This window comes from Oncorhynchus masou, chromosome 1 (assembly GCF_036934945.1).
Source record: "Oncorhynchus masou masou isolate Uvic2021 chromosome 1, UVic_Omas_1.1, whole genome shotgun sequence".
Taxonomy (NCBI): Eukaryota; Metazoa; Chordata; class Actinopteri; order Salmoniformes; family Salmonidae; genus Oncorhynchus; species Oncorhynchus masou.
The window spans coordinates 58,314,570-58,342,320 of NC_088212.1; the positions used below are offsets into that span (position 1 = coordinate 58,314,570).

A 27,751-nucleotide genomic window follows, 5' to 3' on the forward strand; every position below is an offset into this window, starting at 1 on the left:
AGCCCTGCCTCAAGCCACTGTTGATATTAAATGTGTGAGGGGTTCGGCCGTTGACGAGGACACAGGAGAGGGTACTCCTGTATAGCAGGGACAGCAGGCTTGTTAGATTCCCTGGAACTTCCTAGGATCCTAAAGGATCCAAAAGGCTTCCCAGAGGGCTTGCTGCTTTGTTCACAGTGCTGTTTTTGCAGAAGTAGGAGGTGTCAGTATTTTTCCTGGGATGCTGAGGAGTGTGATGCCTCTGTAATTGCGGCACTGGTCCTTGGGTCCAAAGGTAGAATGACTCCCAGGAGCCAGTCTTTGGGGATTGTCATCGTCTGCCAGATGGAGTTGATAAGGCTGGGGGGGGGGGGGGGGGGATGTTGTCTGCGCCTGCTGCTTGGGCCTAGCTTCAGTTTTCCTAGGGCCTTCTCAACCTCTTCTTCAGAAGGTGTCTCTGACTTGGCTGTGTAGTCTTCCACTGTGGAGAAGGAAAGCCCATCTAGTAGTTGAGAGGGAGATTGGGGGGGGGGGGTTGCTTGCCTTAGAGGCAGCCTTGGCTTCATCAGCAAGGGTGTCATGCCACGTCTGTTTGTCCTGGTTACACAAGGAGTCCCGCCTTCTGTACTTCTGTACACTTCTGGCCTCACTTGTACTCAGAGTTTCCTGAGATGAGGTACTCCTTTGTTATTTTGTGACCAAATATCTTTGCATGCTGCTTCAGTGATTTCGTTCTTGAAGATCCCCTCTGGATTGTCTGGGATATTGTGGGCAGGAACAGAGAAGCGGTTGTGCGGCTTTTAAGCCCTGTGTTTTACCACAGGGAACTGTAGTTTAGCAGAATCAAACCTGGGTTGATTGGAGGAGGATGCGTTGCGTTTTAGGTGAAGATAGAGGGTCATGGAAAGAAGCCTGCGTGATATGTGTTCGCAGGGGTTAGTGAATATTTATTTGATTTTGCAGCCATCGTTACAAATCTGGAATATATGTATTTATGAGAGTAGACGGATTGTTCAGTTCTTAGACTGTGGCTGGTTAAAAATTCCAGGAGTCCGTTACCATTGTCTTTTCGGATGCAAGAGGCATGGTTGTCCTAGTGCGCTATCAAAGCCATTGCTGTCCGAGCCAGTAGTTCAATTGGTTAGGCTTTACAGCTGTGTGTAAAATAAGTCATTTTTATCTTCTGAGGCCACATCTGTTGGATCATGACACACTATAACTGTCAGCTTGCCGTGTTATATCATAGTCAGGCTAGTAGGAATCGGTTGTGTGTTGTTCTCGAGGATACGAGGGGCCGATTTGCATCGGCTGAGTAAGCTAGGTTCACACCTTGACGATGTAATTCTCTGCCTGACCAGAGAGAGGTCATGCCGTTGGAGGTGCAGGTGCCAGAGCCTGGCCAGAGCACCTCAGTTAGCAGAGCAATGGCAATGTTCATGCGCAACAGTTCTTTGGCTACTAGCTGAGCCATCTTTTTTTCATAGATATGACATTCCAGGTTGCAATGTTGAGTGTGGGTCCATTATTCTTATGGTCAAGGTGGTCCAGGGTCAAGTCATCAGGGTCAGTCTGAGTAGAACTACATTTTTGTCAAGGTTTTGTGGCAATGTCTTTTTCTGTGGTGGGTTGCTAGCCCAGTGCACAACCTCCCCATTAATGTATATTTCGCCCTGCGTCGGCGGTGCAGGTGCTATTAGCCAGCAGTAGCTCCTCCTGGATGTGGTATGGAATACTTGGGTCATTGCTGGGGTCATCGCTGGAGCCGTTGCCAAGGGAATACAGCAAGGAGGTTAGCACTCTGACTTCATCTGATTTAGTAGAGACGGGCATAGCCTTGTATTTATGCCATTATTTATGCCATCCAGAAATAACTGAAAACATCTCTACAGTTTTGAGCAGCGGTTGGATTGATGACATGGGGTTTTGAAGCAGCAACAGAATGTCACCATTATATAAATAAATCATTAAACGCATTATGGGAGCAATGAATGAATAGCGGAGACCAGGGTTGGTTATCACACGTTTTACTCTTCTGTGTATTTCTTGTCACCAGTATATCTTACAAGACTATTTTCAATATTAGGAGAAAGACCAAGGTCTTGTGTTGAAATGGGGATCCTTTTTTATCCTCATATCTTATTCCAACATGGAGTTATAAGCCATCAAACACACTCTGTCCACCTGTGACAACCAGCCCCATTGCCTTTTGTAACAGGAAATGAAGCAATATAGTATAGTCTTAGAAATAGCCTTTCTTTGATAGAATGATATTCCTAACAAAATTCTGCGTTTTATGTCTCAAGTTTAGTGTCAAATGAAAATGAAGTCTAGGCTGTATATTTTTTTAATGAAGGCATACTGTACATACCGTTTTCAAGGAAAAAGCTAAGGCTTTGATTTCTGGTCTTAGAAAACAGTAGAGTATAGTTCAGTACAGTATAGAGAAGTACAGTACAGTACAGTAGACTATAGCTCAGTACAGTACACTAGAGTAGAGTACAGGATAATTCACTCTATTGTACTGTACTGTACTTTTCTGTACTATACTGTATTGTGCTGTGATGTCATGCTGACATTAATTGACGAGTTGGAATAGTTATTTCAAAGAATTCACACATTTCACCCTTAAAATGATTACACAGTGACATTTAGTTTGGGAGTATTTAGGACTGTGACAACCAACCACTGAGAAAACCAACCCCTGAGAAAACCAACCCAGGTCAAGCCTAACCCAAAGAGTAACCAACAAAATAAAGTTTTTCAAGTTCTGTCTGTATCAGATCAGCAGTGTAGTTCTGATCACAGGAGCGAAGTGCCTTTATCAAAGTGTCTGTTTTGGCCTCAGCTTTCTGCATTTTTCGCCAATCCTTCAAAAGATCCAACACTTGCTCCTCCAGGTCATTAGGGTGCTTCTGTGCGATTATGGTCCAGTTTGGCCTCTGGCAGGCCAAGTACACGGCCATGCTTGCCACCTTCTTTAAGGTTGTCAGTGATCACTTTGGTTGCAATGTTGCAAAATTTTTCTAGAAAAAAGAGAAGGTACCAACAATGTAAATGTACTGTATATCACCACCACAAAAAAATCAAAATTTTCAAAGACATTCTTGATAAATTAATACAATTATATGTTCCATCTTTGTGTTTTCTTTTATTTGACAGGTGCTTTATTTACACGGGCAAACATTTACTGTATGTGAGATCAAAAGGTAAGATTATCTCTCACAGTGGTTGTGAAAGGGTTCCATAATAGAAACTCCCACACCCACAGACAGAACTTTATTACGCAGGATAAAGGAAATGTAACGTTGTTCTGTTACTTTTGCATTTTGGAAGACTGAAGCAATGACATGAGGGGAGGTTACAATCACTGTAGAGGGAGTGTCCAGTACAGTCAAGGATGGTAGCCTATTTGTTTTCCCAACTACTTAAGTCTATTTGTGAAAAACCTCTTATGATTGTGTCGGTTGCCCTTCTATGACCTTGCTGGAAACCGTTACAATCTTATCCAATGTGTTCTTGCACACATTCAAATGACTAAACCAGGCCACCTTAGAGAGAAATAGAGTTGAACAAACCCAACAATATGGATATAGCAAGCTACTTCTAGCCCCATCCATAGGCCTACCGTATAAGAGACAACATTTGATTACGCTAGGTGCACAAGAGTAATGAAACATCTATGTTGAATGAGAGAACACACTGACACCTAATGGAGCGCGTGGGCTGCCAACAAAGGCTTTCACAGCAGCAGATATTACATCAGAGATTTCACAGTGCGTTATTGGAGCAGCCTTTTGGGGATTGCCAACATGTTGTGTATTTAAATATAAGTTGTATTCTGTTCAATGAGAAAATTACGAAAAAGATCCAACAACTTTTTGAGAAAAACAACAACCGTACACCTCAAAGTATAACTACTATTTTGGAATATGAAAAAAGGCACCTGGTTTGAAGTCCTCAAGGTCAAACATAGGAACACAAGTTGACATCCACACCTCACACATGTCACGTTTCACACCGGTTTCAGAGATTTCCTGCAGAATTCCCACCTAATGTCCTCAACTGTCAGCCTTTTTTGTGCTCATATTCCCTTATCTGGGGGTCCGTTATCTACGTGTATATATGCCTGAGGACAAAGTATAAAAACACAACCCTAACTACTGCCATTTCACTCATACTTTCTCGGAGCTCTGAGGTAAGCAATGTGCTATGTATTGTGTGAGTGAGCTTCAATGACTAACATTATGTCTTTGTTTTAATGATTTTCACTATGTGGTTGTATTTATCCTACAGTCCTTTATCTGGCATGTTTGTGTTCAAGTTCACTGTGGGTCTCCTGGCTCTGATGTTGGTGTCCTCTGCTTGGGCTGAGGAACTGACTGAGGTGAGTGACACAGGATACGAAGCTACCATGCCATTAGAATGACTGCTTTGCTAAACGATCGAACAGTCAATGCATATCCAAAGTAAAACTGGGACCTACTGGGACCCAGAGAATGCATTTGAAATACGTACAGTATTTCCATTACCTTTGAGTATTTTGTAATATACAGTGCCTTCGGAAAGTATTCAGACCCAATTACTTTTTTTCCCTTTTTATTACGTTACAGCCTTATTCTAAAATTGATTAAATATTATTTTCTCAGCAATCTACACACAATACCCCATAATGACAAAGCGAAAACAGGTTTTTAGAAATTTTGGGAAATGTATTCAAAATGAAAAACAGAAATACCTTATTTACATAAGCATTCAGACCCTTTGCTATGAGACTGGAAATTGAGCTCAGCTGCATTCTGTTTCCATTGATCATCCTTGAGATGTGTCTACAACTTGATTGGAGTCCACCTGTGGTAAATGCAATTGATTGGACATGATTTGGAAATGCACACACCTGTTTAAGGTTCCAAAATTGACAGTGCATGTCAAAGCAAAAACCAATCCATGAAGTCGAAGGAGTTGTCCGTAGAGCTCCAAGACACGATTGTGTTGAGGCACAGATCTGGGGAAGGGTACCAAAAACGTTCTGCAGCATTGAAGGTCCCTAAGAACACAGTGGGCTCCATCATTTTTAAATGGAAGAAGTTTGGAACCACCAAGATTCTTCCTAGAGTTGCCCACGCCCGGCCAAACTGAGCAATCAGGGAAGAAGGGGCTTGATCAGGGAGGTGACCAAGAACCCGGTGGTCACTCTGACAGAGCTTTAGAGTTTCTCTGTGAAGATGGGAGAACCTTCCAGAAGGACAACCATCTCTGCAGCACTCCACCAATTTTTATTTTTATTATTTTTATTTCACCTTTATTTAGCTAGTTGTTCTCTTGTTCTCAAGCTAGTTGAGAACAAGTTCTCATTTACAACTGCGACCTGGCCAAGATAAATCAAAGCAGTGCGACACAAACAGCACAGAGTTACACATGGAATAAACAAGCGTACAGTCAATAACACAATAGAAAAAAAATAAAGTCTATATACAGTGTGTGCAAATTGCGTGAGGAGGCAAGGCAATAAATAGGCCATAGTAGCGAGGTAATTACAATTTAACAGATTAACACTGGAGTGGTAGATGAGCAGATGATGATGTGCAAGTAGTGATACTGGTGTGCAAAAGAACAGAAAAGTAAATAAAAACAATATGGGGATGAGGTAGGTAGATTGGGTGGGCTATTTACAGACGGACTATGTACAGCTGCAGCGATCGGTTACCTGCTTGATAGCTGATGTTTAAAGTTAGTGAGGGAAATGTAAGTCTCAGGCCTTTATGGTAGAGTGGCCAGACGCAAGCCACTCCTCAGTAAAAGGCACCTGACAACCCACTTGGAGTTTGCCAAAAGGCACCTAAAGATTCTCAGACCATGAGAAATAAGATTCTCCTGTCTGATGAAACCAAGATTGAACCCTTTGGCTTTAATGCCATGCGTCACATCTGGAGGAAACCTGGCACCATCCCTACGGCGATGGGTGGTGGTGGCAGCATCATGCTGTGGGGATGTTTTTCAGCAGCAAGGACTGGGAGACTTGTCAGGATCGAGGCAAAGATGAAATTAGCAAAGTACAGAGAGATCCTTGATGAAAACATGCTCCAGAGAGCTCACGACCTCAGACGGCGGTGAATGTTCACCTTCCAACAGGACAACAACCCTAAGTACACAGTCAGGACAATGCAGGAGTGGCTTTGGGACAAGTCTCTGAATGTCCTTGAGTGGCCAAGCCACTTTCTGAACTTGAAACCGATCGAACATCTCTGGAGAGACCTGAAAACCTGAGCTTGAGAGGATCTACGGAGAAGAATGGGAGAAACTCCCCAAATACAGGTGTGCCAAGCTTGCAGCGTCATACCCAACAAGACTCGAGGCTGTAATCGCTGCCAAAGGCACTTTAACAAAGTACTGAGTCTGAAGGGTCTGAATGGGTCTGAAAACTTACGTAAATGTGATTTTTCAGTTTATACATTTCTTTATTTGCAAAAAAATACATATTTTTACTTTGTCATTATGGGGTATTGTGTGTAGATTGATGAGTAAAAAAAATATTTCATCCATTTTAGAATATGGCTGTAATGTAACAAAATGTGGAAAAAGTCAAAGGGTTTGAATACTTTCCGAAGGCACTGTATATTTAATTTACTTGAACAAACCAATGTATTTGGTAACAAAATACTTTCGAGAGCTACCATTTTTATTTAAAAAAAGCCAAAATACTTTTCTATAAAAATTTTTTTTGTCATGGTTCACAATTTAGTGACCCCCTTTCAGCCTGCGTTGGTATCCGAAGTCTGATCCCCGCAAACCGGGAACATTTACAGAACATTATCTTAAGATTCCTATTAAATTCTAGTTAGGGTTTTATCTAACATTAGCATGATAACATCCCAAACACATTAAAATAATGCATTTGATCATTTAAAAAATATATTTTTATGTTTTAAATCAAATGTCCTTGGAATGCTCTAACATTGACTAAAATATTGTGCACAACATCTGTAACATCAATGACAAAACCTTCCCCAAAATGTCTCATTAGGTTTCCAGGTAATCTAATAACATTATGTTCCAGTAAGGTTTTTCCAGCAAACAAAATTTTCTGGATTCCCAGAACATTTGTTAGGCCACGGCAAATAACACAAAAACTGTACAGTCGTGCTGATGATTATACACTGATTGTATAAAACATTCACCTGATGTTGCAAGAATGTTCTACGAACACATTTTGTATGTTCTTTAATGGTTCACAGAATGTTTCAGTAGGTTGTGGTGACAGTCTGGTGGGGACATCACAAAAAATATGTTTCCAAAACATAATAAACGCACAATTGACACAGCGTCGTCCGTGTTAGGGGAGGGTTTGGCCGGGGGGGGGGGCTTTACTTGGCTCATCGTGCTCGAGTGACTCATTGTGGCCGGCCAGGCGCCTGCAGGCTGGCTCCGGTCGTCAGTTGAATGGTGTAGCCTCATACACGTTGATGCGGCTGACTTCCGGGTTAAGAAGGCGAGTGTCAAGAAGCACGGTTAGTTGAGTCATGTTTCAGAGGACTCATGACTCAACCTCCGCCTCCCGAGCTGTTGGAGAGTTCCAGCGATGAGACAAAATCGAAAAGGGGGGTAATTTTTTACATATTTTTTTATTTAAAAAATGATTCCTAAACATCTCTTTAGGTTGTGGGAATAATGTGAAGTTGTGACAGGAGATAAGTTCCCAAAACACAAAAACTGTTCAGTTGTGCGAGTCATTCTACAATGTTAATTTTAGTGCAAAAAACATTCCCCTGATGTTACAAGAATATTCCAGGAACACATTTAGTCTGTTCTTTAAAGGTTTCCAGAATATATCTTTAGGTTATGGGAACAGTCTGGTCGGAACATTATGGGAACATCACAAAATATATGCACCCAAAACACAAAAACGGTTCAGTTGTGCGGATGATTATACAATATTCTAGGGAGACGCTGTAACGGAGGAGTGTAAATGCTCTTTTTTTAGGCTGGATAATGTTGTTGTATTGTATTGTTGTATGTTTTAATTATGTAATGTATTGATTGTTGCTGCCTCCTTGGCCAGGTCTCTCTTGAAAAAGAGACTCTGGGTCTCAATGGGCTTTTCCTGGTTAAATAAAGGTTACATTTTAAAAAAGGGTGCAAAAAAAAAACATTCACCTGATGTTACAAGAACGTTCCCAGAACAAATAATGTGTAGCTATGACAAGAGAAAGGTTCCCAAAACACAAAATATGCTCAGTTGTGATGACATTCATACAATGTTAAAGTTAGGTTGCATAGGATATTACGCTAATGTTGTAAAACTGTTAACAGAACACTTGGTCTAAGTTATTTAAAAGTTTGCAGAAGATTTAATTAAGTTATGGGACTTGTCTGGGATGTTGCAAAAATATGATTGTGCTATTCACGAAGGTTGAACGAACATTACCACAATGTTCCACAATTTTCAAACAAGTCATGCCGTTTTTATGATGTTCATAGCATATTTGTTTTAGGTTTAACATAATATTCTATTGATGTTCACGCAATATACATTTTACTTTGTCTCGGATGTCTTCAAAACATGTAGAAAATGTTATATTTACCACAGCATTCTCAGCATTCAAATTTGTAGCTCTTTAAAGCATGTTGGAATATCAGTGGTGTAAAGTACTTAAGTAAAAATACTTTAAAGTACTACTTAAGTAGTTTTTTGGGGCATCTATACATTACTTGACTATTTATATTTTTTGACAACTTTTACATTTACTCCAATACATTCCCAAAGAAAATAACATACTTTTTACTCCTTACAATTTCCCTGACACCCAAAAGTACTTGTTACATTTTGAATGCTTAGCAGGGCAGGAATTCACATACAGTGCCTTGCGAAAGTATTCGGCCCCCTTGAACTTTGTGACCTTTTGCCACATTTCAGGCTTCAAACATAAAGATATAAAACTGTATTTTTTGTGAAGAATCAACAACAAGTGGGACACAATCATGAAGTGGAACGACATTTATTGGATATTTCAAACTTTTTTAACAAATCAAAAACTGAAAAATTGGGCGTGCAAAATTATTCAGCCCCCTTAAGTTAATACTTTGTAGCGCCACCTTTTGCTGCGATTACAGCTGTAAGTAGCTTGGGGTATGTCTCTATCAGTTTTGCACATCGAGAGACTGAAATTTTTTCCATTCCTCCTTGCAAAACAGCTGGAGCTCAGTGAGGTTGGATGGAGAGCATTTGTGAACAGCAGTTTTCAGTTCTTTCCACAGATTCTCGATTGGATTCAGGTCTGGACTTTGACTTGGCCATTCTAACACCTGGATATGTTTATTTTTGAACCATTCCATTGTAGATTTTGCTTTATGTTTTGGATCATTGTCTTGTTGGAAGACAAATCTCCGTCCCAGTCTCAGGTCTTTTGCAGACTCCATCAGGTTTTCTTCCAGAATGGTCCTGTATTTGGCTCCAGCCATCTTCCCATCAATTTTAACCATCTTCCCTGTCCCTGCTGAAGAAAAGCAGGCCCAAACCATGGTGGTGGCCATGTTTGACAGTGGGGATGGTGTTCAGGGTGATGAGCTGTGTTGCTTTTACGCCAAACATAACGTTTTGCATTGTTGCCAAAAAGTTCAATTTTGGTTTCATCTGACCAGAGCACCTTCTTCCACATGTTTGGTGTGTCTCCCAGGTGGCTTGTGGCAAACTTTAAACAACCCTTTTTATGGATATCTTTAAGAAATGGCTTTCTTCTTGCCACTCTTCCATAAAGGCCAGATTTGTGCAATATACGACTGATTGTTGTCCTATGGACAGAGTCTCCCACCTCAGCTGTAGATCTCTGCAGTTCATCCAGAGCGATCATGGGCCTCTTGGCTGCATCTCTGATCAGTCTTCTCCTTGTATGAGCTGAAAGTTTAGAGGGACGGCCAGGTCTTGGTAGATTTGCAGTGGTCTGATACTCCTTCCATTTCAATATTATCGCTTGCACAGTGCTCCTTGGGATGTTTAAAGCTTGGGGAATCTTTTTGTATCCAAATCCGGCTTTAAACTTCTTCACAACAGTATCTCGGACCTGCCTGGTGTGTTCCTTGTTCTTCATGATGCTCTCTGCGCTTTTAACGGACCTCTGAGACTATCACAGTGCAGGTGCATTTATACGGAGACTTGATTACACACAGGTGGATTGTATTTATCATCATTAGTCATTTAGGTCAACATTGGATCATTCAGAGATCCTCACTGAACTTCTGGAGAGAGTTTGCTGCACTGATAGTAAAGGGGCTGAATAATTTTGCACGCCCAATATTTCAGTTTTTGATTTGTTAAAAAAGTTTGAAATATCCAATAAATGTCGTTCCACTTCATGATTGTTTCCCACTTGTTGTTGATTCTTCACAAAAAATACAGTTTTCTATCTTTATGTTTGAAGCCTGAAATGTGGCAAAAGGTCACAAAGTTCAAGGGGGCCGAATACTTTCGCAAGGCACTGTATCAAGAAAACACACATGGTCATCCCTACTGCCTCCCTACTCATTAAACACAAATGCTTTGTTGGTAAATTATGTCTGAGTGTTGAACTGTGCCCTTGGCTATCCATAAATGTAAAAACTTGAACATCGAGTCATTTAGTTTGCTTAAATGATTTATACTTTTACTTTTGGTACATTTAAAATCAATTACTTTTTGTCTTTTACTCAAGTATTATTTTACTGGGTGATTTTCACTTTTACTTGAGTCATTTATTTGAAGGTATACATTTTTTTTCATACCTTACATGTTGACAATCTGCAGCTTATTTAATTCATAGGACATTTGAACAGCATCATTTGAGCTCCCAAGTTGTGCAGTGGTCTAAGGCACAGCATCTCAGTGCAAGATGTGTCACTACAGTCCCAGATTCAAATCCAGGTTGTATCACATCCGGCTGTGATTGGGAGTCCCATAGGAAGGCAGACAATTGGCCCAGTGTTGTCTGGGGTAGGCCGTCATTGTAAATAAAAATTTGTCTCAACTGACTTGCCTATATATACATTTTTTACATCATACAAACACAATCATATTTTTTTGCACATATGTTGACAATCTTCACGTGAGGTTTCTTTCCCAAGCCAGGCCTTTCAGCCTCTGCACCACCAGGGATGGTCTCTTACATCTTCTTTTTCAGTATATAGCCATGGCAATATGTGACCCATTTCAGGAAACTATGTGTATGTAGTGTGTAACTACTTCACAGGAGAGGCATTTGAACTTAATATATATATTTTCTTTTTTATTCAAAATGTATTTTTTGGCAAACTTGTATGCCATCTGTAAATAAGAATAAAATTGTTAAATTATGAGCCTAGTTAGTTTAGCTCCGCTAGTCATGATTGGCTGAGATAATAGCTGGGCTGGACATGCTGAAAGATGAGTTTGGATTGGTGGTCAGCCTCAAGCCACTGGCAGGCTGCCAACTGCCTAGCCAGTTGTAGCTCAATCTTGGGTGCAATGATCACGTTCCCGCACTGGCTGACTGTGTGGAGGCTCATTGTTTTAACGTTACATTAGCCTACATGCTACACTAGTAAAGTTATAAATTATACAGCTGTTGGCTATATTAGCTACGACTTACCGTTCTTTGTGCAGCTTCAAATGTCAAACAAAGTTGGAAATTGTTGGCCTCCATCTGTAATTTTCTTCCCGCATGTTTTGCAAGGTGCAATCCGTTTTGTTGTTGATACAGCGTCGTCTTTATATCCAAAAATAATAATTTGGGGTATCATCTTTCCAAGGGCTCCATCTGAATTCACCCGCCGACGTTCCTCTGCACTGCCACACACAACTTTTTCTCAGCTGGCACAATTTGATTGGCTGCTGTCCGATTCAAACTGTAACCCGTTAAATGAAGAGTTGATGTGCTGCACACTTTTTTAAATAGCATTATTTATAATATTTGGACTTGGGGAGGGTATCAAGTCAGGTCGAGTCAAAAGGCTCAAGTCCAAGTTAAGTCACGAGTCATTGGTGTTAAAGTCAAAGTCGAGATGCAAGTCATGTCACATCCAAGTCCAAGTCATGTGACTCGAGTCCACACCTCTGGTAATTAGCATTGCCAGACACAGAACACCACACGGGCATGATGACAAACGTTAGTGGAAAATAAACATTAAAAAAAATATTGCCTAGAGAAGTTCTGAGATTGTTGTGTTGGTCGTTCGAGGGGAAACAATTATCCAAGTTTGTGGGCACGCCCCATCTATCTAGCAGGTGGTATCTGCATTCACTATGATTGCTAGACTGTGTGGTACACTATGAGCAGAAGATACAGAAGAAATTGTAACTTCCCGATTCTACCAGAGAAATGTAGAACTGATACATATCAACATATCAACTTTCCCACAGTACATTTTTTAATATGCTGTGCTATTATGCAGAATTTTTATTGAATTACCTTTTAACTTGTAGGGATGAGAACTCTCGAATGTCTTATTTATAGGCTACCCTGAGTTCCTTTGTTTCATATTTCTATCATATTAAATATTAGCCACTGTCAATATAGACTGTCCATAGGCCTAACCACGCATATTCAACTGCCAATTTACTGTTAGTTCCCTTCAGCTGTATTGCCCACATTATCATTCAATTTAATGACATTGTTTGGTTTAACTTGATTTGTTTCCTTGCTGAGGACCATTAGTAACAGTTGATAATATAAAAAAAAGGCATGTCTAATGAAATCATTTTCGAACAGAGCGCAGACCAAGTTGTAACAGTTTGAACCCGACTCATGGTGCAATACTTGCCCCTGTCATCACATAGTACCATGGTTAGTGTAGGCAATAGACAAGGGTATAGCCTTCTATTGTACACTATTATCCCTGTTATAATTCTATGCACACTAACCTTCCAACCAGGGGTTGGAACCGGTTCAGGGAACAGAACAGAAAACCGTAACAGAAAGACATTTTCAGAGGAACAGAATCACAACCTGGAATGCAAGTGATCTACAGTTGTGACCAAAAGTTTTGAGAATGACACAAATATTAATTTCCACAAAGTTTGCTGCTTCAGTGTCTTTAGATATTTTTTACTATGGAATACTGAAGTATAATTACAAGCATTTCATAAGTGTCAAAGGCTTTTATTGACAATTACATGAAGTTGATGCAACGAGTCAATATTTGCATTGTTGAACCTTCTTTTTCAAGACCTCTGCAATCCGCCCTGGCATGCTGTCAATTAACTTCTAGGCCACATCCTGACTGATGGCAGCCCATTCTTGCATAATCAATACTTGGAGTTTGTCTGAATTTGTGGGGTTTTGTTTGTCCACCCGCCTCCTGAGGATTGTCCACAATGGGATTAAGGTCTGGGGAGTTTCCTGGCCATGGACCCAAAATATCGATGTTTTGTTCCCTGAGCTACTTAGTTATCACTTTTACCTTATGGCAAGGTGCTCCATCATGCTGGAAAAGACATTGTTCGTCACCAAACTGTTCCTGGCTGGTTGGGAGAAGTTGCTCTCAGAGGATGTGTTGGTACCATTCTTTATTCATGGCTGTGTTCTTAGGCAAAATTGTGAGTGAGCTCACTCTCTTGGTTGAGAAGCAACCCCACACAGGAATGGTCTCAGGATGCTTTACTGTTGACATGACACAGGACTGATGGTAGCGCTCACATTGTCTTCTCCAAACAAGCTTTTTTCCGGATGCCCCAAACATCAGAGAAAATGACTTTACCAGAGTCTTCAGCAGTCCAATCCCTGTACCTTTTGCAGAATATCAGTCTGTCCCTGATGTTTTTCCTGGAGAGAAGTGGCTTCTTTGCTGCCCTTCTTGACACCAGGCCATCCTCCAAAAGTCTTCACTTCACTGTGCGTTCAGATGCACCCACACTTGCCTGCTGCCATTCCTGAGCAAGCTTTGTACTGGTGGTGCCCTGATCCCGCAGCTGAATCAACTTTAGGAGACGGTCCTGGCGCTTCCTGGAATTTCTAAGGAACCCTGAAGCCTTCTTCACAACAATTGAACCGCTCTCCTTGAAGTTCTTGATGATACGATAAATGGTTGATTTAGGTGCAATCTTACTGGTAGCAATATCCCTGCATGTGAAGCCCTTTTTGTGCAAAGCAATGAGGGCACATGTTTCCTTGCAGGTAACCATGGACAGAGGAAGAACAATGATTCCAAGCACCGCCTTCCTTTTGAAGCTTCCAGTCTGTTATTCGACTCAATCAGCATGAAATTGATCTTACACCTTGTCATCGTCAACACTTACACCTGTGTTAACGCGAGAATCACTGACATGATGTCAGCTGGTCCTTTTGTGGCAGGGCTGAAATTTTTGGGAGATTCAGTTCATTTGCATGGCAAATAGAGACTTTGCAATGAATTGCAATTCATCTGATCACTCTTCATAACATTCTGGAGTATATGCAAATTGCCATCATACAAACTGAGGCAGCAGACTTTGTGAAAATTAATATTTGTTTCATCCTCAAAACTTTTGGCCACAACTGTATACTGTTTTGGAACAAAACCATTATTTTAAAAGCATGGAAAACAGTTAATAGCGTTATTTTCCGTTTCTTGCATTTTTTTCCAGTCCCACAAAAAACACAACAAAGCTTCCATGCAAAGCCCTTACTCTTGTCACTCAAAAACGTATTCCATTGTCTGCCTACCAGCTGAAAATCTTTGCCAGTGGGTGTGTGTGTAGGCTACCTTCCCCTCCCCCTCTGAAGCATAGGCTACTGTAGCCTACTGACATTACAAGTGTGATTCAGAAATTAGGGAGAGAGATATTTAATTAGAGAAGAATGGATTTATGTTTTTAATGCTAGTTAAGGATACTATCGTTATCATGTTTCACACCTCCTCCACCCTCTCTTGCTCTCTCCCAACCTGCAAAATTGCAACCGCATCTCACACCCTACACTTGTCTGTCCAATGCATGCATATAGCTTGCACGTTCCAGCAAGCTGCTCTATCCGCACTGATTGGTGAAGAAATATAATGTTGAGCTAAATGAAAAACTATATATACTTCAGAGGTTTAAAAAGGAACAGAAACTAATCATATAAACCATTATATTTTGGGGGTTCAAACGGTTTCCTAACTTTATTTTGCTGTTTGGAATGTATAAAGACTGAATGCTTAAAGTAAACATCCCAGACAACTCCCATAACTTAATAAAATATTCTAAGAACATTTAAAGAACAGGTGTTCTGTCAACATTCGTACAACCTTATAGGAATGTCTTGTGCAATCTAACTTAAACATTGCATGAATATTATCACAACTGAGTATATTTTGTAATGTACCCACACTGTTCCCACAACCTGATTAAATGTTCAGGCAACCTTTAAAGAGCTCAGAAAGGCTGTTCTGTTGACATTTTTGCAACATCAAAGGAACGTTTTGTACACCCTGATATGAACATGATCTGAATGTCAGCACAGCTGCAAAAGAACATTATTTTTCTGATGTTCCAAACATCTTCTCACCAGACTGTACCCACAACCTAATAAAACATTCTGGGAACCTTTACACAACAGACAAAATGAGTTCTAGGAACGTTCTGGCAACATCAGGTGAGTGATTTATACAAACATTCTATATTTATCAGCACAACTGGACAGTTTTTTGCGTTATGAGAACTTGCACAGAGCTAGTTTTGGTTTGCTTGGATGACACTATATTGTGGGATGTCTGTTAAATGGCCAAAATGTTCATGTTGACGTAGAAAAGAACACTTGCAAAGCATACCTAGTATTATTCTTATGAGCTTTGCCCTGAAACAAGGCCAATACAAATACGGTTTAATTTTCAGTTGTACATTTGTACATTTACATTTGCTTTATTTAGCGGACACTTTTATACAGAGCGACTTACAGGTAGTGGATTGAACTAAGGCCGATAAAACAACACAATCACAGTCATAGCAAGTAAAACATTTCTGTAACCATTAAGGGGCTACTTGCTAAAATAATGTAAATGTTTGTTGTAATTTATTTGGTTGGTCTTTAGGGTATTTTGTAATTGTATTCTGTCATTTTTGTCCATCCCTGCTGTGACCTTAAAAAAAACTTCACACAATAAATATATTCATGCTGTGTGTTCTTTATAAAGTTCACACACTTTACATTCATTTCATTTGTATTCTACTTTGTCATTGTCTGTCTTATTTCATGTTGTTCCCCGAAGTCTAAAGGTGAGATGAACTAAAACTATTTTGGCACTATCACACATTTCCAACCATATGACAAATATTAACAATGTCATGTCATGATTTAGCAGACTTAACGGATCCGATGTTCTTTTTACAGAGAATGTTGCTGAGGAAGACACCTCGGCTGAGCTCTCTGTTGGTGAGCTGCTGGCCAGAGCCAACAGGGATCTCAGTAAGTTGGCACTATGTTCAATGCTCAAGGATTAAAGAGCATTTTTTTTGACTAACCCTCAGAGTAACCTGTTCTCCATGTTCTTTACTCAAGCCCCCGAAGCCGATGAGCCTACTCTGATGGGAGACGTTGCCATGCCCTCGGAGAAGAACGCTGACCCCTGCACCGCCCGCGGATGTCTGTGGCAAAAGTACAGTGACGGAAACATCTGGGTGCCCTACGTCATTGCCAACCACTTCTGTAAGTGTTCACTTTCGTGTACATTTCATTTCATATGTTGAGATATTGCACAAGCGATGCAACACTTTCACTATCGGTTGTTGTTCATTTGATCTCTACAACAGCATCTCGCGAAGTAGCTATCATCCTGCGGGGTCTTGACTCCTTTGCCGAAACCACCTGCATCCGCTTTTTCCAGCGCCAAAATGAGAGGGACTACCTCAGCATTGAGAATCGCAGCGGGTGAGCCTGAATTTAAATAACATCGTTAAACAATTAGAATATTACATCATCACATTATTCATTGAATTTCCCTTTGAGGATCATCCATACAATAATTGTTTTTGCAAACATGCCCGTTTCCTTTATCCTTCATGATTTGCCTTTATCTTTCATTAGCCTGAAGTTTTCTGAACGTTATGCTGCGTTCATAACCAAGTGGGAAGTCGAGACGACAAAATCTAATTTATAAAAAGCAATCTATGAATATGGTTTTTGGACACTATAATTAGTTTACAAGCACGATAGCTGCACTTTTAGTTTATGGTTTACACAAGTTGTTGGCCATTAGCCAATCAGGGTTTCTCAACGAGTTCAAAGCCTGTAAATGCATCCAACTGGTATTCATGACCTCACAACTGGTAAATTCCCACCTCCCACTTGCTTATGAATGCAGCATTACTGAACTGACTGCATACATAATTAGGATATTTTCTGACATTGGATTTAATGGTCTGCCTTGATCCTCCACTGCCTTATATCATCAGCACTAGAATTTCAATAACATCCTTAAACAATTATAACGTCACATCAACACATAGTTAATTGAATTTCTCTTTGAAGATCATAATCCATACAATTATTGGTTTTGCAAACCTGCACTGTCAGGTGATCCCCACCACCATTCATCTCTTATGAACCCATTACCCTGAGGTTTCCTAAAACCTTTACAATAAACTAGATGATTAGGGAAGGCCCTATTTCTGGCATTGGATTGGGGCACCTTGACCCTCCTCTGCTCTTCTACCCAGGTGCTACTCTTATGTTGGCCGTCGGGGTAATGCCCAGACTGTGTCCCTGGCCCGTCAGGGCTGCCTGTACCACAGCACCGTCCAGCATGAGCTCCTCCATGCCCTGGGCTTTAACCATGAGCAGACCCGCAGCGACCGTGACAACCACATCCGTGTCGTCTGGGAGAACATCATTGATGGTTTGATTCCATGCCTTTATTCTGTTTCCCTTTCACTGACATTCATTTCTAATGATAAAAAATGGAGTGCCTCTATCTCACTGATAAGTCTAACAATAGACACTGGGGTTTTCAATGTGTGACTTCATTGGGGTTGCACATGACTTGTCAGTATGCCTGCTTTTACTTTTTGTTTGTCCAGCTGTAACATTAGTGTAATCTATAGACTCCAAATTTGAGGCCTATAGATGATATTACAGTTGTTGTTCATTTCTGTTTAGTACACAGGTAGCTGCTGAAGCCGTGTCACCACACTGCCAGGTCTCTGACCTTCCCCTTATAGGCTGTCTCATCATTATCTGTGATCAAGCCTTTCAAATGAACAGTCTTTCGCTGTCTGTGATCAGGCCTTTCCCATGACCAGCCTTTCAAAGCACTTCATGGCTACAGACGTGAGTGATATGAGTCGGTAGTCATTTAGGCAGGTTACCTTGGTGTTCATGGGCACAAGGACTATGGTGGTCTGTTTGAAACATGAAGGTATTACAGAAAATGTCAGTGAAGACACTTGCCAGTTGGTCAGCGCATGTTCCGAGTACACGTCCTGGTAATCCCTCTGGCATCGCAACCTTGTGAATGTTTGCCTGTTTAAAGCTCTTACTCATAACGGCTATGGAGAGCGTGATCACACAGTCATCTGGAACAGCTGGTACTCTCATGCATGCTTCAGTGTTACTTGCCTCAAAGCGCACATAGAAGTAATTTAGCTCAACTGGGTATCTCGCGGCTGGGCTTCTCTTAGTAGTCCGTAATAGTTTGCAAGCCCTGCCACATCTGACGAGCGTCAGAGCTGGTGTTGTAGGATACAATCTTAGTCCTGTATTGAAGCTTTGCCTGTTTGATGGTTCGTCGGAGGGCATAGTGGGATATCTTATTAGCGTCCGCACCTTGAGAGTGGCAGGTCTACCCATTAGCTCAGTGCAAATGTTGCCTGTAATGCATGGCTTCTGGTTGGGGTACGTACAGTCACTGTGGGGACGACATCATCAATGCACTTATTGATGAAGGTACTATTGTATAGTTTTTAGCCAGTACACTCTTAGGAAAAAAGGTGCAATCTAGAATCTAAAAGGGTTCTTCGGCTGTCCCCATAGGAGAACTTTTTGAAGAACCTTTTTTTGGTTCCAGGCAGAACCCTTTTGAGTTCCACGTAGAACACTTTCCACAGAGGGTTCTACATGGAACCCAAAAGAGTTCTACCGGGAACAAAATGTGCTCTACCTCTAACCAAAAAGGGTTCTCCAATGGGGATAGCGGAAGAACTCTTTTTTCTAAGAGTTCAGTTCTTAAAGTAGCACTCAGGAGCCAAAAGTGGGACCCGAAAATTGCATCCGATGTCACATATGTGAACCACGTCATATCTCTCTCTCACCCCCCCCCTGTGTCCACTGAGCTGTTGTGCAGCCCTGCAACCTCATTGGACAATGGTGGGCAGGCCACTGAAGCTCAGATTTGGCCTTTTGTAAATAATAATGGTAATGTATTCAATCATTTTCTTTGTTATTGTTTCGCCGTAATACTACTAGCCACCTAGCAATTTGGCTTCAGCTATCCCAGATGGGTTCCCAATCTCAACCGCAAAGAAGGACATGAACTTAAGGGTACTTTGGTGAATTTACGAGGCATTCGAGACAAGACATTGCGAGATACAAATTACCAAGACATGAGCATGGTTCTTTCTGCTTGCCCCCTTCTGCTCTCCCTCACGCTGGTTCACCTGCTCTTTCGCTTTGCTAATGATGGGAGCGTGTGTTCAGTCTTCGCCTGTTGCATGTAGAATATCCTAGCCTATTCATTGCTGATAGGCCCTGCTTTATTGGAGTTGCGAGAAGTTGCAAGCCAAGAAATTGCAAGATACAGCATTCCATTGCGAGATAGAGCTTTTTATTATTGATAGATAGGCCTAGTGAATGGTTCTGACTGTCTGCCTGGTGACCAACCAGCCTATAGTGTACCCTTCAGAAGTACTGCAACTAATCAGTCTCCTCCCTTTCAAAAATGCTGAATATCAAGAGTCGATTCCTAGCAGAATCGAATCTTGACACTCAGAAATGGGAGTCAAGGAGTTGAGGAATCAATCACAGTACCAGTCAAACGTTTGGACACACCTACTCATTCAAGGGTTTTTCTTTATTTTATTATTTTATACATTGTAGAATATAAGTGAAGACATCAACACTATGAAATAACACATATGAAATGATTTAGTAACTAAAAAAGTGTTAAACAAATCAAAATATATTTTAGATTGTAGATTCTTCAAAGTAGACACCCTTTGCGTTGATGACAGCTTTGTACACTCTTGGCATTCTTTCAACCAGTTTCATGAGGTAGTCACCTGGAATGCATTTCAATTAACAGGTGTGCCTTGTTAAAACTTCAGTTGTGGAATTTCTTTCCTTCTTGATGCATTTGAGCCAATCTGTTGTGTTGTGACAAGGTAGGGGTGGTATACAGAAGATAGCCCTATTGGGTAAAAGACCAAGTCCATAATATGGCAAGAACAGCTCAAATAAGCAAAGAGAAACATCAGTCCATCATTACTTTAAGACATCAAGGTCAGTCAATCCGGGAAAATTTCAAGAACTTTGAAAGCTTCTTCAAGTGCAGATGCAAAAACCATTAAGCACTATGATGAAACAAGCTCTCATGAGGACCGCCACAGGAAAGGAAGTTACCTCTACTGCAATATACAAGTTTCATGTGTGCGTGCTCAGTCCCCTCCTTTACTCTCTGTTCACCCACGACTGCATGGCCAGGCACGACTCCAACAACATCATTAGGTTTGCAGACGACACAACAGTAGGCCTGATCACCTACAACGACGAGACAGCCTATAGGGAGGAGGTTAGAGACCTGGCCGGGTGGTGCAAGAATAACAACCTATCCCTCAACGTAACCAAGACTAAGGAGATGATTGTGGACTACAGGAAAAGGAGGACCGAGTACATCACTGGGGCTAAGCTGCCTGCCATCCAGGACCTCTACACTGGCGGTGTCAGAGGAAGAAAAATTGACCCCAGCCACCCCAGTCATAGACTGTTCTCTCTACTACCGCATGGGAAGCAGTACCAGAGTGCCAAGTCTAGGAAAAAAAAGGCTTCTCAACAGTTTTTACCCCCAAGCCATTAGACTCCTGAAAAGGTAATCAAATGGCTACCCAGACTATTTGCATTGTGTCCCCCCCACAACCCCTCTTTTATGCTGCTGCTACTCTGTTCATCATATATGCACAGTCAGTTTAACTATACATTCATGTACATATGTACAGTGGGGCAAAAGAGCTGGGACCAAAGTAACAAAGCCTACCATCAGTAACACACTACGCCGCCAGGGACTCAAATCCTGCAGTGCCAGAGGTGTCCCCCTGCTTAAGCCAGTACATGTCCAGGCCCGTCTGAAGTTTGCAAGAGATCATTTGGATGATCCAGAAGAAGATTGGGAGAATGTCATATGGACAGATGAAACCAAAATATAACTTTTTGGTAAAAACTCAACTTGTCGTGTTTGGAGGACAAAGAATGGTGAGTTGCACCCAAAGAACACCATACCTACTGTGAAGCATGGGGGTGGAAACATCATGCTTTGGGGCTGTTTTTCTGCAAAGGGACCAGGACGACTGATCCGTGTAAAGGAAAGAATGAATGGGGCCATGTATCGTGAGATTTTGAGCGAAAACCTCCTTCCATCAGCAAGGGCATTGAAGATGAAACGTGGCTGTGTTTTTCAGCATGACAATGATCCCAAACACACCGCCCGGGCAATGAAGGAGTGGCTTCGTAAGAAGCATTTCAAGGTCCTGGAGTGGCCTAGCCAGTCTCCAGATCTCAACCCCATAGAAAATCTTTGGAGGGAGTTGAAAGTCTGTGTTGCCCAGCAACAGACCCAAAACATCACTGCTCGAGAGGAGATCTGCATGGAGGAATGGGCCAAAATATCAGCAACAGTGTGTGAAAACCTTGTGAAGACTTACAGAAAACATTTGACCTCTGTCATTGCCAACAAAGGGAATATAACAAAGTATTGAGATAAACTTTTGTTATTGACCAAAAACTTATTTTCCATCCTAATTTGCAAATAAATTCATTAAAAATCCTACAATGTGATTTTCTGGATTTTTTTTTCTCATTTTGTCTGTCATAGTTGAAGAGTACCTATGATAAGAATTACAGGCCTCTCTCATCTTTTTAAGTGGGAGAACTTGCACAATTGGTGGCTGACTAAATACTTTTTTGCCCCACTGTACATCCTACCTCAATTGGCCCGACTAACCAGTGCTCTCGCACATTGGCTAACCAGGCTATCTGCATTGTGTCCCGCCACCCGCCACCCAGCACCCGCCAACCCCTCTTTACACTACTGCTACTCTCTGTTCATCATATATGCATAGTCACTTTAACCATATCTACATGTACATACTACCTCAATCAGCCTGACTAACCGGTCTCTGTAAGTACTTTTATAGCCTCGCTACTGTTTTTCACTGTCTTTTTACTGTTGTTTATATTTCTTTACTTACCTATTGTTCACCTAATACCTTTTTTGCACTATTAGTTAGGACCTTCATGGCCGAACTGCTGCAAAGAAACCACTACTAAAGGACACCAATAATAAGAAGAGACTTGCTTGGGCCATCACACACGAGTAATGGACATTAGACCGGGGGAAATCTGTCATTTGGTCTGATGAGTCCAAATTTGAGATTTTTGTTTCCAACCGCTATATCTTTGTGAGACACAGAGTAGGTGAACGGATAATCTCTGCATGTGTGGTTCTCACCGTCAAACATGGAGGAGGTGGTGTGATGGTGTGGGGTGTGCTTTGCTGGTGACACTTTCAGTGATTTATTTAGAATTTGAGGGACACTTAACCAGCATGGCTACCACAGCATTCTGCAGCGATACGCCATCCCATCCGGTTTGCGCATAGTGGGACTATCATTTGTTTCTCAACAGGACAATGACCCAACACACCTCCAGGCTGCATAAGGGCTATTTGACCAAGAATGGGAGTGATGGAGTGCTGCATCAGATGACCTGGCCTCCACAATCACCCGACCTCAACCCAATTGAGATGGTTTGGGATGAGTTGAACCGCAGAGTGAAGGAAAAGCAGTCAACAAGTGCTTAGCATATGTGGGAACTCCTTCAAGGCTGTTGGAAAAGCATTTATCATGAAGCTGGTTGAGATTAATGCAAAGAGCGTGCAAAGCTGTCATCAAGGCAAAGGGTGGCTACTTTGAAGAATCTAAAATATAACATGTATTTTGATTTGTTTAACACTTTTTTGGGTCACTACATGTTTCCATATGTTTTAATTCATAATGTTGATGTCTTCACTATTATTATACAATGTATAAAATAGTAAAAATAAAGAAAACCCCTTGAATGAGTAGTGTCCAAACATTTTACTGGTACTGTACATGTAGATAGGGGTAAAGTGACTATGCATGCATAATAGATAATGAACAGTGAGTAGCAGCAGTGTAAAAAAAATGGGGGGGGGGGGGTCAATGAAAATAGTAGCCATTTGATTGGCTGTTCAGCAGTCTTATTGCTTGGGGGTAGAAGCTGTTCAGAAGCCTTTTGAACCTCGACTTGGCGTTTCTGTACTGCTTGCCGTGCTGTAGCAAAGAGAACAGTTTATGACTAGGGTGGCTGGAGCTCCCAAAAACACTTAATTGCTGATGAAACATACTCCAAAAAGAAACGAGGGATTATTAGACTACTTATCTTCATCAACAACATTGATCCTTTTTTGCCACTTCCCCCTTTATCTGCTGACAAGATAACCACTCTGACCTACAGTGGGATGGGCCAGAGTCCAAATTTCCATTCAGACATGCTGATTGGCTGAAAGGAATGGCCTTTTCTTCAAATGAGGGGATTCAATTAAGCTAGCCCGGGTTGCACCAGGCTATGGCCAGTCACGTTACTGGATGAAGCCGTTCGGGGAGGCCAGAGAGGAAGAGAAGAGTCTTCTCCTGCATGTGGCGAGTTCTTGTATGGAGGTCAATGAGAGTGTCGAATTTGGTTAACAAAAAATGTAATTTCTTATTTGCTATGCGTGGCTTATTTGATCAAGTAGAAGTTGTGTAATGTTTAGGTTGTTATTAGTGTAATGATATACGTAGGACACATGACATCCTGGCAACTTTGAGAAAAAACACTTTATATCAGAGTTGTCTCTGTTGTCACACTTGTATCTGCCTTCTCATTGGCTAGAATGGCTGCCTGGTCTCATAGACTAGGCGTAACATAGTGAATGCAAATCAGAGACACTCAAATTAGTATATGTTGTGTTTGGTATGGTTACATAAGATAGAAGGTACTTAATGCAAATACGAAAAGAGGGTGTTTGGTCAGGTGGATGGGGTGGGTGTGTTTGAATCTCCTCACGGACAACTTTAGCATTTTAGCAACTACTTACTTATTTTTAGCTAATTTGCAAACTTCTTAGCATATTAGCTACCCCGTCCCCTAACCTTAACCCTTATAGCTAACCCCTTTCCTAACCTTAACCCTTTAATCTAACTCCTGAATTTAGCCTTAACCCTAACCTCAAATCCCTAGCGTAGCTAGAGTTAAGAGTGGCCAATGGAGTAGCCTATCTGGTCAATATAATGGATAATCGGTGGGGAGGCGTGACCTGCTGAAATCTAACCGTAATCTGAGCCTCTTGACTTATTGTCAACAAGGCAGCATGATGCATCGTTCAGAAACATAGGCCCACATCTCTTTTCCATAAAATATATATGTTTGACTTGTCAAACTACTTTTCATTGGGAAGGCAGATCTTTGCCTCTATTCAATCTGCGTAGCTGAAGCATAATAGATTGATTGATAGAAATGTCATGGTAATTTCCGATTGAGCCGACATATGTGAATCCAGTCTCCGCTAACACAGGGATATTGCCTTTACATTTAAATGATTGCTTTAATGCTGAACTTCCGCAATATGGACTGAATAGAGCCCAAAACGTTTTTACTTAAAGCAATCACCTATGCATGTTAAAACACAGAATCCTACATTACTCCACAGGCTTAACATGCTTCACTTTTGATTTGAGCCCAAAACGCCATTGGCCAGGGTAGAGGCAGACCGTTTCCAAAATGAATGCAATCACTTCAGACCCGGGCACTAGGGCCATCTTAATCGAATCCCCTTACAGACCTTGCTCATGAAGTAGACTGAAACACAGCCTATCAACTCTGTGAACATTTTGTCTTGTGTTTTTCCAGAGTATAAGTACGCATTCGAAAAGATTGCCACCCTGAACCAGGGAACTTCCTATGACTACAACTCTGTCATGCAGTACCACAGGTCAGCTATGATGTCTTTATAATCATTACATATACGTCTGGAGTGGACACCTATTGTATTGCAAGTGCTAATTCACCATACATCCCTGTGAGCTTTCATTCAGCCCAAGCTATATTGTACCTTCAGCAGTGACATTGTTAAATAGGCATGTATTGCGATTTGTTGTGGTCACAGGTACGCCTTCTCGAAGAACAACCACCCCACCATGGTGCCCTTCCCCAACAGCAACGTGTCTTTCGGCGAGGCCACTCAGATGAGCAAGAACGACATCGACAGGCTGAACAGGCTGTATGGCTGCTGTGAGTACTGTCACACTGAACAACTTACTGTACTTGGGTTTGGATGATTCAATCTAGGCCAAGGCTGCTAGAATGGATCATACATCCTCGTTACAACCTCCTGGATGCCTCTTCCCCAGAGCTAATATAGCTTGAATATATCTAGAGCTTAATAACTGTGAGAATTGTGACATTGATGGTGGGAGGATATATTACAAAGGACGTAGCTTTATGTGTATGATTGAATAATCAACAAAATTATAATTTTCCCCCAACAGAAACAGTTGGATACCTGTGGTCTCACTTCCGATGGACTCAAGATCATTCCGCTGAAGGAGTAGAGTGACCTCTAGTGGTAGAACTGTTAGAATGTAATTTGCTTCAAAACATCAAGACTGCAACCTATTACATAAGTAGACAATTATTTTTTACCAGCTGGAGGGGGAGACTTCTTTCAACAAAATTTTACTAATCTCAACAGTGGATACATCAATATCAAATTTGAATGCACATTATCCATACAATTTCATAATATCCATAGTTCAATCACGTTTCTCCCAAATTCCCTTACAGTACGTAGCAGGAATGTATGTACCCAGAGTGCACTGGGCTACTCTGTATAAAACTATACTGGTCCATGAGAATACTGGTATACTAATATTGCAAACAAATTGTGGTGATTTACTGAATCTTATAAAAGTACCAACATCACTGGGAAAGCAATGAATAAATAATCCATTGAGTAAATAACAAAAGAAGAGATGAATGTTGTTTGTCACACTTTCACTGTCTCTCATTGGCTTTAAGTTTTTCCAAGTTCTGTCTGTATCAGATCAGCAGTGTAGTTCTGATCACAGGAGCGAAGGGCCTTAATCAAAGTGTCTGTTTTGGCCTCAGATTTCTGCATTTTCCGCCATTCCTTCAAAAGCTCCACCACTTGCTCCTCCAGGTCATTAGGATGCTTCTGTGCGATATGGTCCAGTTTGACCTCTGGCAGGCCAAGTTTACGACCATATGCTCGCCACCTCCTTCCAAGGTTGTCAGTGATCACTTTGGTTGCAATGTCAAGTTTTGCTGGGAATAAAGAAGATGCCATGGAATGTAAATAAGTCTCCTACAAAAGTCATATTTCCAACACACTGCACTATATACAGTAGGCTATACATTATCTGAGGCATACAGTTGCATTTTATATTTGCCCTCAGAGGAAATATTCTATTTACACTGGCAAACATTTACTGTATGGGAGATCATGTCAGAAAGATAGTGACAATGTAGCCTAATATCTTTCATAACAATTGTGACAGGGTTCCCCAAATAACATGAAGTCATGTTCTCTGAAATATTCTTACATTCAACAAGCTATAGGGCACTTCCCTCTGTAGAATGACTAAGCAACACCTCCCTTTTAACTATTGAAACAGGCGTCACAGCCCAAGAAAAAATGGCCTATGCTTTGTCAACATTTTGCCATCAATATTCGGGAGTGGGGATAACCACTTAATTTACCTTGCTCCTCATCGTTAGGAAGATCATTCGGTGATCCAGCATATTGACTTTCATAGTTGGTAATGTTGTCTGCAAGATCTAGGCGACCAATGTCTTTCAAAAGCGAAACTAGAAATACCGTGTTGTCAGGTCCAAGTTTATTTCTTTCCATTAAACCAGTGAAAAGTTGTAAACCACTGGTCATCTTCTCGAGGCGACTTTTCCCTATTTCTTTAATACAAAGGAACTTCATTTTCTCCAATTGATCACCAACAAGTTCACCTGAAATCTTCAGCAAAAAGCTGTTAAATGCGCTCATCTTGGCTGTAGTGGAACCAAGTAACTTCCTCACACACGACAGCCCGTCTTCTTTGGGATTGGGTTGGCGGATCGCATTCAACTTTCAAGGCGTATACATCGCCACCTACTGTACTGGATTGGGAGGCCAGGCACGGCCAAACTACATGACATTTTCTTCATTAGTCCCGTTCCTCTAAGAAAGTGAAATAGACCCCTAGACACCACTTCCCTCATCTCGTCTACCCCACTACACCACCCGAACATGCCTCTCTAACCCTGTCACACAACCTCTCTGTCTACCTCATTCCGGCAAACACTCATCACACATACCCGTTTCATGTCCGGGTACCGCTTACATACTCCAACATTACAATCTGGGATACATACCCAAGCCCCCACCCTTCCACTCACTGGATCCTTTGAACTATCTGTATATATTCTTAAATAAAACTAAAACTGATTCTCTCTATATCTCTCCTCACACCTTCTCACGTCCCCACCCCATTCTCTTCTGGCCTGTCACGTCCCCATAGGCCCTCTGCGTACCCCCT

General features: G+C 41.4%; 2 protein-coding genes across 2 annotated transcripts; one reads left to right on the forward strand and one right to left on the reverse strand.

Annotated features, from left to right (window-relative positions):
- Positions 1-2,901: 2,901 nt before the first annotated feature.
- Positions 2,902-25,812, forward strand: LOC135539801 (hatching enzyme 1.2-like). Its single transcript, XM_064965977.1, has 11 exons — positions 2,902-2,964; positions 3,139-3,185; positions 4,273-4,363; positions 5,812-5,960; positions 16,240-16,343; positions 16,437-16,583; positions 16,688-16,805; positions 17,594-17,772; positions 25,053-25,134; positions 25,309-25,433; positions 25,691-25,812. Coding segments are annotated over exons 1-11 (1,107 nt in total). The 3' UTR covers positions 25,693-25,812.
- A 49-nt stretch (positions 25,813-25,861) lies between these two features.
- fadd (Fas (tnfrsf6)-associated via death domain) lies at positions 25,862-27,282 on the reverse strand. The gene is made up of 2 exons (XM_064975868.1): positions 26,922-27,282; positions 25,862-26,486 (listed from the first exon to the last, which is right to left on the reverse strand). Exons 1-2 carry the CDS (start codon positions 27,217-27,219, stop codon positions 26,215-26,217), a joined length of 570 nt encoding a protein of 189 aa, XP_064831940.1. The 5' UTR covers positions 27,220-27,282; the 3' UTR covers positions 25,862-26,214.
- Between the last annotated feature and the right edge of the window lie 469 nt (positions 27,283-27,751).

What these genes read in the sequence shown, in the direction of transcription:
- LOC135539801 (XM_064965977.1), top strand. Translation starts at nt 2,902, where the DNA reads ATGGTCCAGTTTGGCCTCTGGCAGGCCAAGTACACGGCCATGCTTGCC. An exon ending in CAGAGCCAACAGGGATCTCA is followed by an intron (nt 16,344 to 16,436) that starts GTAAGTTGGCAC and finishes TCTTTACTCAAG; the next exon opens with CCCCCGAAGCCGATGAGCCT. An exon ending in AGCATTGAGAATCGCAGCGG is followed by an intron (nt 16,806 to 17,593) that starts GTGAGCCTGAAT and finishes TCTTCTACCCAG; the next exon opens with GTGCTACTCTTATGTTGGCC.
- fadd (XM_064975868.1), bottom strand. Translation starts at nt 27,219, where the DNA reads ATGAGCGCATTTAACAGCTTTTTGCTGAAGATTTCAGGTGAACTTGTT. An exon ending in TCCTAACGATGAGGAGCAAG is followed by an intron (nt 26,487 to 26,921) that starts GTAAATTAAGTG and finishes CTTTATTCCCAG; the next exon opens with CAAAACTTGACATTGCAACC.